This window comes from Sphaeroforma arctica, assembly GCF_001186125.1.
Source record: "Sphaeroforma arctica JP610 unplaced genomic scaffold supercont1.285, whole genome shotgun sequence".
NCBI classification, from domain to species: Eukaryota; class Ichthyosporea; order Ichthyophonida; genus Sphaeroforma; species Sphaeroforma arctica.
Window position 1 is genome coordinate 82,703 of NW_014040273.1, and position 12,363 is coordinate 95,065.

A 12,363-nucleotide genomic window follows, 5' to 3' on the forward strand; every position below is an offset into this window, starting at 1 on the left:
GTTTTCGTTTTCGTTTTCGTTTTCGTTTTCGTTTTCGTTTTCGTTTTTCGTTTTCGTTTTTGTTTTGTTTTGTTTTGTTTTGTTTTGTTTTGTTTTGTTTTGTTTTGTTTTGTTTTGTTTTGTTTTGTTTTGTTTTGTTTTGTTTTGTTTTGTTTTGTTTTGTTTTGTTTTGTTTTGTTTTGTTTTGTTTGTTTTGTTTTGTTTTGTTTTGTTTTGTTTTGTTTTGTTTTGTTTTGTTTTGTTTTGTTTTGCTTTTGTTTTGTTTTGTCTTTTGTTTTGCTTTGTTTTGCTTTGTTTTGGTTTGGTTTGTTTTGTTTTGGTTTGGTTTGTTTTGTTTTGTTTTGTTTTATTTTGTACAACAAAATCAACAAGTATTTTATACATATGTATATTGTTTTTTATTTTAAAAAACAAAAAAATCATTTGCTGCTTGGCCTTTTGCTTTTTGTATTTTAGAAAAAGGTCCTTTTGTTTGTTTGTTTGTTTTTGTTTGTTTGTTGAATTCAGAAGAAGGCTATGGTTTTGTTTCAAAATGACAAGCCAGCATGAGGGAGCCTGGGAGGCTGAGGTCCTGACTGCGAGTGCGCAGTGTTGGCCTTAGAGTGGCTGTAGCTATAATGGCCTCGTATTCAGTCTTTGACTCTGATGCAGGAGAGGTTTAGTGACAATAGCTGTATCAGTCTCGTACTTTTAAAAACACCTTATATGAATTTCTAACTTATATTAGCGGTTCTAGTTCAATACCGAGGCCGTGTCGATCGCGTTTTTGAATCACTATCTTATAAACGGTTCCAGTTACCGAGGCTGTGTCCGTCGCGTATTAAGTCTTGGTTTTTGTCTCATAAACTGTTTCAGTCATATATATAGTTTTGTACGCCGTTGTGAAAGATTTGAGGTCTTGTATTTGGTAGTCGATATCCGACATAGTCTCAAATTTTCGTGTCGATTATAATTTCATTTTTTTAACCTCATTTAAATGCGAGATATGTATATATATATATATATATATTACTTTTGGTATTATCTCCTATAGTCAGTTTTTGTTGCGGTCTCATCCACGGTATTATATCGTCTTACTTGGTTACCTACCGTTTCGTACGCATATTCATATGCTATTAATCACTTCCGAGCATCGCAGCAGATTTTTGCAGAAACTGATGAACCCTCATTTGTAGGCTAGTCACACTCATTATAGGCGGTACTGGAGTCAAAATGTTTTGGGACAGTCATGACGTGCATGTTCCTCCCATGACTTTCACGTTGTAGCCCTATTAAACGGCAACAAGATTGATTATCTGTGCGGCGAGAAGGGTAGTACTAGCTCGTTTCATTATATCGCTGTTCGTATCATTGTATTGATAAAATAGTGAATTGACCATGCAGTTCCTGTCGAACTTTATACCTCACACGGTGATCTATAGTGTTATTTCTTCCTGTCTTTTGTTTAAGTGGATTTTTAGCGTACCATCTCTGAGAAAATGACCACGCTTGGGCTTAAATTATCAAATGCCTACAATTAATACGGCAGAATCGTTATTGAAGTGCTACAGTAGTTTATTTGTCAGAAAGATGGTTGGAACTATTTAATTTTACTATATACAATCAATATTCACGCTATTATAATTGTATCGCAAGCATCGTGTCGTTCTACCTTGCAGTATATCCATGACACAAAGATCTTTTAATGAGACTTCCTTTTCTTTCTCCGATGTCGGAGAATAACAATCCGCTCCAGAATCCCACTGAGATTACAAGTCCAATGATACAGAACTGATCGAATCCACGTCTTCCAATGAGCTCTCTAATGTTGATGTTTGTTTAAACTTCGCTGGAATATGGTGGTGAGCCGAAATAATTTCTTTCGGTTTCGAAGCAGCTGTTGCAAGCGCTTCGAGTACCTCATCCATAGTGTCGTATTCGTAGCTCAACTGCTCCATCTCAGCAGGAGTAAATGTACGAATGGCCGTCTTCAATGATCGCGTCACCGAGTCTTGCATATAAGGTGATAATGCACACTGAAAAAAGTGTGCCAACATCTCGATTGCTTCGGCGGGTTGAAAAAACCCCAAATACACAGTAAGATTAACTCGCCCGGGTCGAATCAGCGCTGGGTCCAGCTTCTCAGGATGATTGGTAGTCATGACCACAATGCGATCCGGGCAATCTACAATGCCATCCTACACATTCAGAAGACCAGCTAGGTCCAGATCATCGTCTCCAGCCACACCAAGCGAGGACCCTTTACTCGCTTTCCTTTTATCCAACATGTCTTGCGTCAACGTGCCATGTGTGTTGTGTTTCTCCAGTACTGTGCTTGGAGCAACCATATCATTGGGTAGAAGACTGCCATCTGAAGTCCCAGTGAGAGTGTCCGTTATCGTTGAATCACGAGCAAAGACACCCTTGCTCGCACAATCAATATCCTCCATCACGTAAACGACCCTTTCAAACTTGAGCCTCATCGTCAAGTCGTTGCCCTGAATTTGATAACACTGATCAAAAACCACATCCATGAGATCTTGGTTAGTTTTGATCCTAGCCAGCGGGATACTGACAATATGACGTTCTGTATGTTGCGCAAGTGCCTTAATGAGACTTGTTTTGCCAGTGCCGGGAGAGCCATGCAGAAGAAGTGTTATCTTATTTGGGTATGATGGAATCGAGAACTTTCCCGTATGATGCTTGAAATGATCCAGCAACCGGAGCAGTGCAGCCTTCTGAGGGAAAAACATTGAGTTGAACGTTTTGTCATTACTCAATGCATAGCGTTTGTAAATCACATTGTAATGTTTTTCTTCCCTTAAGTCATTTCCCTAGGCCGTAGATCTCATGACGTACGTGTACCTCGCAACATCTCTCTGCGCTGCCACATAGTCCATATACCGCTGGTAAGCGTGCTGTACATGCTCATCGACACGTTGCCTGGCATCCTGATCATGTGCGGTGAGAATGTAGTCGGACGTTGTCTTAGTGGATAATGATTTTTTTCCCTTCCTGCTCAGATGTTGAAGCATTACTAATAGTCAAATATACCTGCTTCCCCACATCCACAGACTCGTTGGGCGGTGGCTCTGCGATAATATCGAAAGAGTGCAACTGTTGAAGCACCGACCCATCGTCCTCGTTACCCCATCCATAAGCCTGTTCCACCGTTTTAGCATTGCAGACCAAGCGGAAGTGACCCCCAGAGAAGCACAAGTCACAAGTATGGGTGTTATACTCCAGTATAGCCTTGTGCAGAATATGATTATTTTGATCCACATCGTAGACAGGGCCGTATTTGTTTTCTGCCGTCTCATGAATAATATGTCGCGTATACGAATCATCGCATTTCAATAATCTCTCCCATTAGCTCCCACAGCAACATATTGTGTTAAACTCTTTTATATATACCGCGAATGCAGAGAATACAATCGGCACAATTAGGCAAAAAGCGAAATCCAGAAATGTGTTGCCTGTGCGAAGCGCATTCATGATGCCAATTTGCGCAGGGCCCAGTAAACTCTCAGCTTGCAACATCTTGTTACGTGTCGTTGATATTGTGTGTATAAAATGTACTTGTTGAAGGTGCCTCCGAGCCGTACATATATATAGTATAAGTTAATGTGTCAAGATAAGTAAATACAAGAGCGGGACAACACTCATCAGACGTGAAATTAGAAATATTCAGTATAAATCGGCAGGCACAAGATAAACAAGAGTGGGACAACAATCAACAGACGTGAAATTAGAAATATTTAGTATTAATCGGCAGCCACCAAGCCTGATTTCTGATTGGTTGAATTTCGAATACTTTTTGTATACAGTTTACTCCATCAGCCCGTGTCTCCGGACTCCAAGTTCCAACAATCTCAAACTATTCTCCATCACTTGAAAATAGTTTTACATATGTATACACATCATATTTATACTTTGACTTGAGTGATGAGTTGATGATTGACGAGTCTCGAGTCTTGAAACGCGTCAGCCTGTAGATAGCCTTCCGAAGCCTTCCGCAGGATTGTGTGATATATGAATCAGAGAGAGGGCCTTGTCCTCTTAGACTCAGACCCTCCCTTTTGTAGACATGTAAGATTCCACGGAGGTAGATTCTAGTTGCTTGAGCACGGAAACAGTCATCTACGTATATCGATCATAGGGGTTGAGTGTATGTCCTCTAGAGCTTGAGTTAACTCAAACGCAGAATCAAACTAGATTGTATACACATGCTGTTCAAAAACTTTCCATCTATGCTTGTTCCTTGCGTATTCACAGGACTCATTAATTGGACAACGAACGAGCTTATATGATCAAAACCTTTGTCTATGTTGTGCATGACAAACTTTCATCTGAACATTTATCGTAACTTCTCACCCACTTCGTCGTTATGTTGTCGTTGTGTTAAGAATACATTCTACCAGGCAACATGAGTCCATCCGAAAAGTAGAAAACCTCTCAGTGCTCCACTGTCCAGGCGAGGGACTTTTTATTTAGTTTTTTCTTCTTACTGTTGTGTACTCTACGTTGATTGACATAGATCACGGTTATAAATCCGATATCTCAAGTACAGACATCGATCGGAAACATTTCGATTCGAATGTTATCTCTGAAGGGTTGGAGAGAAGTCCTGTTGCTTATCACAGCTGTCCAAGCGTGTTTAGACGAGACCGAGCCGCTTGCACATTCACATATTTGTGCATCCATTGTTATCCGTTTCAATTACGACAGGCTTCCAACAACTCTTTAATCCTGCACCTCCCTACGAAAGGAATCAGGATATACAATACAGAGCACCTAAACCCTCGATAACCTTAGTCGTTATAGTCCTAAAGGCAACCGAAAGTAACCGTTCGCATGAGGCTCGGGTACCGGCGAGTTTACTAGACGTTGTCGCCGCACTGGCCCCAGGGAAAAGGCGCCACTATGTACCAAGGAAGAATATAATATGAATCAGAAATACTTGAGCAGATATATGGAATCTGCGTCGATTAGATATGAAACGACCACCACCCCCAAACGAGTTAATTGTTTTTTGAATACACACGAATATTCGAGTATAAAAAGGTAATGAAATAACCAGAGCACACATCTATACCTCTACAAACTAGACCTTGAAGAAAATTAGATCACAGCTATACTACTATAAAATAGACGAGGAAAAATAAAATAAAATTCATGACAAGACTATAACACAGTATGCCTGTATGTATGTCCGTGTGTATGTAAGCATGGATGTATGTTCAACGGTTTGTGAGAATACGTACACGGCAATTCTTGTACGTTTTGAGCCATCCTCGCTTCCGGATTGACATCGCTGGGTGACACCAGGAAGCTCTCGATAATTGATAAGGAATTCGACAGCCTGGGTAGATTGATGATATCCTGCACATCGAGAGAGCAGTACAAAGACATGAGCCGCTGTATATACAACACCACATACGCACTCCATCTCGGTAACTATAGACAAGCTATCTTGCGCATGAGACTCTATCCTGGGACATGTCATTATGAGGAAATTTCGCATGTTGAGCCTAGAATGCCAATGCATGACCGAGCTTATAGTAGGTAGGCAGGACATGCACACGTAGATCACGTGTATACGTCTTAAAGGATGAGTGAAATGGAATGAGAAGAAAAAAAATATGAGTGCATATTTTGAATACTCCCGATATATACGCAGGCACATCCCGAATACACATCGACTGGCAAACGTAAAACACATATATACGGATACATACAGGTATACCGATCAAAGCTATATAGAGATCACGTATGAGATGTTCAGATGCATTGTTGCTCACTACGGAATTACAAAGATCGTATAAGCGCAGATAATGAATACTAACCCATACACACATGAATCAGTAGCATGATACAAGCACACAAGGACATACATACCTATACACATACAAGGACATAGATACCTACATACACACAAGGAAATACATACCCACATACACACAAGGACATAGATACCTATACACACACAAGGAAATAGATACCTACATACACACAAGGAAATACATACCTCCATACACACAAGGACATGCATAACTACATACACAAATGATTTGGTAGCAAGATACAAACACACAAGGACAAACATACCTATATATACACAAGGAAATAGATACCTACATACACACAAGGAAATAATACAAGATACAAACACACAAGGACAAACATACCTATATACACACAAGGAAATAGATACCTACATACACACAAGGAAATAATACCTACATACACACATGTATTAGTAGCATAATACAACCAAACAAGGACAAACATATCTACACACACACATGAATCAATAGAATGATACAAGTACACAAGGAAATACATACCTACATACACACATGAAATAGTAACATGATACAAGCACACATGGACATACTTAACTACATACACACATGAATTAGTAGCATGATACAAGCACACATGGACATACATACCTACATACACATATAGTAGAATAATAAAAGCACATAGGGACAAACATACCTACATATACATTTAATTAGTAGAATAATACAAGCACACAGGCACATACATACATACCTACACACACACAGCTACAAAAGCCACACACAGGCTTTACTCTACAGGCTCTTGCATACAACATACTATCAAGTATTGGGCCAGTGGTTGCTGCAAGTCCATTGCGGCTTCCTCTGACAGTGTGGTCCTGGGTGGTATGAGTTCTGGTAGTATACTCTCGGCCGACCTGAGTGTGGCGTATTCGGCTGAGAGAATAGACAGACACGCGTGCGAGTGTAAGTGGGAGTGTGAGGGTAGCTGCGGGGAAGGTGTGTGCTGTTCTATTTTGGGATCCAATCAAACTGCGTTTGCGTGGGGTGCATACGCATGGCTCCAGCCAAATGCACAGATATACACATGCTAATGGTGCTTCTATGTTTTGGATATATGGCTTCGTACCTCCAACAACACTGGCGCACACCCATGTATGGCTCGTCGTCTGTGTGCACTCGAGTATGCCGTTTGTATCGAAATTTTGGTACATCTTCGTATGTATTTAAGGTATAGCGTGTTATTGGGTTCACCCCGTATTTCAGACGTGTGGTGCAATGGTCCTACAGAATGTGGTTCAGGCGCAGTGCGAGTCTGGACGCCTGTTTTATAGTACGCAGATCCCAACCACAACAACAACCCGACACCTATACTCGTTCGCTGTCACAGACATCCTTTTAACTTTGATGGTTGAAGAGTTATAGCATGCGACGGATAGGGAGAACACATGCGTGCACACAGATGGAGTGCAGCAATCGCGTCTGCGGGCAACGCAACTGACACCTTTCCTTCAGCACATGCTCATGCTGTACACACAGTCACATATGCGCGTGCGTGTATACGGCTGCACGTGGCGGCCCATGTACAAGTGTAACCCAGCCGGCCCATGTGCAAGTATAACCCAGCCGAGCATGTATACGACACATAAGAAGACCACTATACTACGACACAGAGTATCACTCAGGCGCACTACTATACGTAAGCAGTTGTGGTCCATGAGGTTGTGATCACTTCCATATATATAAAACACAGATCAACTTCGTGCACATAGCATTGTCGAGGACTCGCCCCCCGCCCTCTCGAGAGCGGTGATTAAAACAAAAGAAATCATATGGACAGGATTGTCGTTTGTCTTTTTTGTATTGTTAAATAGACCTCGTGATGGACGGCAAACGACCCATTTGACACGCACACACACACATACAAAGGTCGCGAGAGTGCGTATAGATTGTGATGAATCGTATGCTTGGATGTGTTTATGTATATAAACACACCGTAGATCGACCGCAATGCAGGCATACACCACTACAACCCCTCACATGCTTACACAGCTTACACACAGGTAGCACACACACACACTACTACATTCTACAACCCCTCACATGCTTCCACACATGTTGCCCATACCACATATCTGCACGTGCATGGCGAAGAAGTCGTCGTAGCTGCGGTAGATGTATTGATTGGCCGTCTTTCCGATGTGTATCTTATAGAGAAAGGTGAATGGGTCGGCTGCGTCGCGTGCACAGCCAGAGATCTTTATGTAGTCTGGCTGCGGAGCAGTCAAGGAAAGCAATAGCCCGTTTAGCATGCTGGCTTGACAGGCGTGCGAGTGCTATAGATGCATTTGTGTTTATAACTGGTAGATGAGCGAAATTTACTGAAGATAGGGTGAATGTGATTCAAACATAGACACTTTCTAATAGAAGTTGGTAAGATCGGATGGATGTGATTGGCATATAGATACGCTCTATTAGAACTTGGTAAGATAGGTTGGATGTGATTGGTATAGAGATATCATATTAGAAGTGGGTAAGATTAGAAGAATATGATTGGTATATATATACTCTATACTAGAAAGTCGAAAGTGTTGGTTGAGATATATTCGCCAGCCAAGTCTCCGAACAAAATACAACCGACACCAAATGAATACCGAACTTTTCACTTCAGCATCAGCAAAACATGTGTTCAACCCGTACTCCATTAATATATATAGTCTCGTTTCTCTGGGACCTACTACACACGGGGTATATATAGCCGCCCGACTTTACACTACGAAGTTTCGGAAGAACTCGAGCACGTCAATTTATGTGTAGCCACATAGAATCTATTTATAGCCGAGCCGCACGCACACAACTTACATCGACTGCAATTCCGGTACTTGTGACTATCCTGCACCCAGAAGTAGGACCGGCAGGACTGCTTTTGGTGCGTTCTAATTTGGACAGCTCGGCTTTCGAGAAGTCGCCACTGTACGCAACCTCGGACCTAGTTATTACTGTACGGTGCAGTGGTAGAGGGGTTGGGTGAGAACAGGGCCCTATCACTCATACACACAGAACAGGGGGAGTGTGTATTCTATTGCATAAGTGAAGGAACTGTGATGGTCGCACATATGTGTATCACAATGAGGATATATATATACATATATATATATATATATATATATACGTACATTGTTATATCCACTTACGTATGTGTATCACAATTAAGTGTTCTGTTGCATCAGGTAAAGACATTGATACATCCACACACATGTGTGTATCACAATGAGAAAGTATCCGTTCCGCTTGCCGTTGTGCAAATGGGTCACATTGAGTGGTGCTAATCGAGCACATCAATCACATAAAGATGCTCAATAAAGGGACAATTGATCGAAAAATCGGCACTGATTATAAAACACTGAAAATAAATATTACAATTTCAAACCCTAAATCATACGGAATATATACCAGATACCGTGCACATAAGTTCTACGTACCTTTGGCCATCCGTCTATTTATGTTTGGTGCGGGATTATTATTTTTCGGCACCTCTGAGTCCGTTGGTGAACCTTTTTTCGGACGTTTTGGGCTGCCGGTCCCATTTCTGTGCGCCATGACATGCAAGACCCAAAAAGTTAGCTCAGCCAAAACCCGATTCTTCAAATGTACTTCTGAATGTCTGATCCCAATCCCCAAAATTGAGTCGCTGAATTTATAATCCATTTCCAATATGCGCCAGGAGTCACAACCCAATACCACACAGTCCCAAAAGACGCCTCACAACTGAGCACCTGATTGCCCTATAATCATAAGTGATACCTGCTATTCGAAGGGTCTGATTTTACCGGCGGTCCCTTTCCTTTCTCAGCGAAAAAGGTTTCTATTTGCACGTAGTCCTGCTCCGTTCGACAGGCGAATGTGCGCTTGTGCTTAAGTGATTGGTAGGGGGCTTCTATTACTATATGATATTCTGCAAACAGCAATCCAGCAAAGCGTTGGGGTGTATGAGTACGAGGATACATCAGCCACAGACACCACCGATAGTACGTTCACCACTGTGTCAATAAAACATGTTTATTAAAAACAATCCGTAATTTGGCTTCAGTCAAAAGATACGCTTTCAATCACAATATGGTGCTGCTGTAGAACAATCCAAACGTTAAAACGTTAAAAATAGGTAAGACAATTGCGCTTGGCTGCGCAGAGACACTCAGATCATCAGGTTACAGAGCGTGTGTTTTTTGTTTGTTTGAAATTTCGCCCAATCTCTCGGCTCAAGGTGTGCATTTAAGCAGAAAGTTATCAATGGCCAATATTAATGTGCCTCCATGAACATTACAGTACCCACACGCGTACTGTCTGCGTCTGCCTTTGCACATCTATGCGCAAGTGTGCATGTGCAGCTCAGGTACAACTGCTTACCTACTTCCCCAGAGGGTGCTTTGACTTTCCCGATTTTCCTTAATTTGATGCATTCGTACTGCAATGGAGAAAAGAAAAGACAATTGAGACGGATGAGTGAGAAATCGGGAAGCACTCACGACTTGCCACTATAGCTGACATTTGTTATTCATAAGTACTGCGACGATTAAAATCAGACGACATTTCTTATTCATAAGCTCAAGGATGAATACGACATTCCTTATTCTTTAGTACTGCGATGAAAAGCATCAAACGACATTCCTTATTTAGTAATACTACGATGAATAGAATCGAAACAGTCCATTATGAGACATTGATGTGCGTTGCCTTTGGGGTTGACACGGTGTCAACATCACAGAACTAAAACCTACTCAAAACACACGCAGTGCGCAGACGATCAATGGAGTGCGCATATGCAATAGGGGCACACACTGAAGTGTCTACAGAGTTGTATAACCCCAGTGCAACTACGTTCCCATCCATCTACAACAAACCCTATAACTCCTCATACGCCACACACCTTCGTGGGAGACAGTAGTATCTTGGCTGATCTCGAGGATATACTCATTTTGAAACTGCGTGATAGCATTACGCCATCGTTGAAGAAGTGAATGTACGAGCCCTGTCGCTTGGTTTTGACAGTGGACACCTCATCAATCTGTGCCATTGCACGTACAGAGGATGAGGAAAGAGAGGAGAGGGAGAAATATACTAGCCTTAGTAGGTGACTCATCTCTCCCGATAACGATAATAACAAACATAGTCTAATGTAGTCACACAGCAAGTCACTAATGTACATATACCATAAACGGATATACATATACTATAAACGTATGTACATACACTATTTACGAATGTACATATACCATAAACGAATATACATACACCATCAACGTTTGTGCATACACTATAAACGTATGTAGAAACACTATACACGTATGTACATACGACGTAAACGTATGTACATACACTAAATATTTGTAGATACACTATATACGTATGCAGATACACCATAAACGCATGTAGATACATTATACACGTATGTACATACAACGTAAACGTATGTACATACACTAATCGTATGTAGATACACTATATATGTATGTGCATACACCATAAACGTATATACATACACTATAAACGTATACACGTACACTATGATGTACGTACCATAAACATGTGTACATACACTACAGACGTGTGTACATACACTATACATGTATACACATATGCAGCGTACCTTCAGTTGGCCCAGAAGTGCCCTGCTGAGTGTGACTATGTGTGGGGCGTGGAGGACTTCCGCCAACTCCACTGTCTTGGCCATGCACTCCATGTTGCGCTTCTGCTCGTTGACTATACTGACAGTGGCCTCCGTCTTCATTATGCTATCGGCTAACACAGCCTTGTCTGCGTGCGAGTCATCTGTGTGTATGTGTGTGTAGGCGGGTGTAGGTGTGTGTGTAGATGTGTGTAGGTGTGTGTGTAGGTGTGTGTGAGGGGGAAGGGGGTGAGCGAGAAATACACCAATCCAGTCACCTTATGTATAGGATTGGCCTTACTCTGAACCCTGGGAATTAAATCAAACATTGATCTAAACCCTAAACCCTGCGAACCAAGACGCTACTGTTGAATTTAGGAAGTACCGCGTACTCTCGTTTTAGGAGGATATGCTCACCTCAATTAAACCAAACCCTAAAACCCTGTACTTCTACTGGTAAAAAGCGAGCTAAGCTCACATCCATTGATTCAACCCTAGACCCCTGTGAGCTATGCTCACATCCATTGATTTCAAACCCTAGACCCCTGTCAGCTATGCTCACATCTATTAGTTCAAACCCTAAACCTCTGTATTTCTGCTGGTAAACAAAGTGCACGGCGTCTTCTGTCTCCACTGCACTATAGAATAATATGGCCCTGTCAGCGTGCGTGTGTGGCATACGTACCACACACCAGTGCAGTCACTGCATGCATAGTATTGGCCTTAACTCTACGAGTCAAAACCCTAAACCCTAGTGTTCTTAATATGACTGAAACCCTAAACCCCTGCTATCACGCCGTTGTCTGCATGGGGGTCAACTGCGTGCACTTAGAGGCACGTACAATATACCAATTCAATCCCACGTGCTTGTGGCCTGCAGTCGAACATACATACACCCAAACACACACG

At 41.8% G+C, this 12,363-nt stretch overlaps 3 protein-coding genes across 3 annotated transcripts; all 3 read right to left on the minus strand.

The window, feature by feature from the left end:
• Positions 1-1,748: 1,748 nt before the first annotated feature.
• Positions 1,749-2,141, minus strand: SARC_04824 (hypothetical protein; the record flags this gene model as incomplete). Its single annotated transcript, XM_014301331.1, has 1 exon — positions 1,749-2,141. One exon carries the CDS (start codon positions 2,139-2,141, stop codon positions 1,749-1,751), a length of 393 nt encoding a protein of 130 aa, XP_014156806.1.
• Positions 2,142-2,177: 36 nt separating this feature from the next.
• On the minus strand, positions 2,178-3,519 carry SARC_04825 (hypothetical protein; the record flags this gene model as incomplete). The annotated part of the gene is made up of 4 exons (XM_014301332.1): positions 2,178-2,754; positions 2,839-2,966; positions 3,034-3,294; positions 3,394-3,519. The coding sequence occupies 4 exons, from the start codon at positions 3,517-3,519 to the stop codon at positions 2,178-2,180; spliced, it is 1,092 nt and encodes a 363-aa protein (XP_014156807.1).
• A 913-nt stretch (positions 3,520-4,432) lies between these two features.
• SARC_04826 (hypothetical protein) lies at positions 4,433-11,623 on the minus strand. Its single transcript, XM_014301333.1, has 10 exons — positions 11,437-11,623; positions 10,717-10,854; positions 10,197-10,254; positions 9,594-9,744; positions 9,272-9,378; positions 8,652-8,788; positions 7,918-8,062; positions 6,607-6,725; positions 5,244-5,361; positions 4,433-4,900 (listed from the first exon to the last, which is right to left on the minus strand). Exons 1-10 carry the CDS (start codon positions 11,575-11,577, stop codon positions 4,860-4,862), a joined length of 1,155 nt encoding a protein of 384 aa, XP_014156808.1. The 5' UTR covers positions 11,578-11,623; the 3' UTR covers positions 4,433-4,859.
• Between the last annotated feature and the right edge of the window lie 740 nt (positions 11,624-12,363).

What these genes read in the sequence shown, in the direction of transcription:
- SARC_04826 (XM_014301333.1), bottom strand. Translation starts at nt 11,577, where the DNA reads ATGAAGACGGAGGCCACTGTCAGTATAGTCAACGAGCAGAAGCGCAAC. An exon ending in TACTACTGTCTCCCACGAAG is followed by an intron (nt 10,255 to 10,716) that starts GTGTGTGGCGTA and finishes TCTCCATTGCAG; the next exon opens with TACGAATGCATCAAATTAAG. An exon ending in CACTGGCCCAATACTTGATA is followed by an intron (nt 5,362 to 6,606) that starts GTATGTTGTATG and finishes CTCGATGTGCAG; the next exon opens with GATATCATCAATCTACCCAG.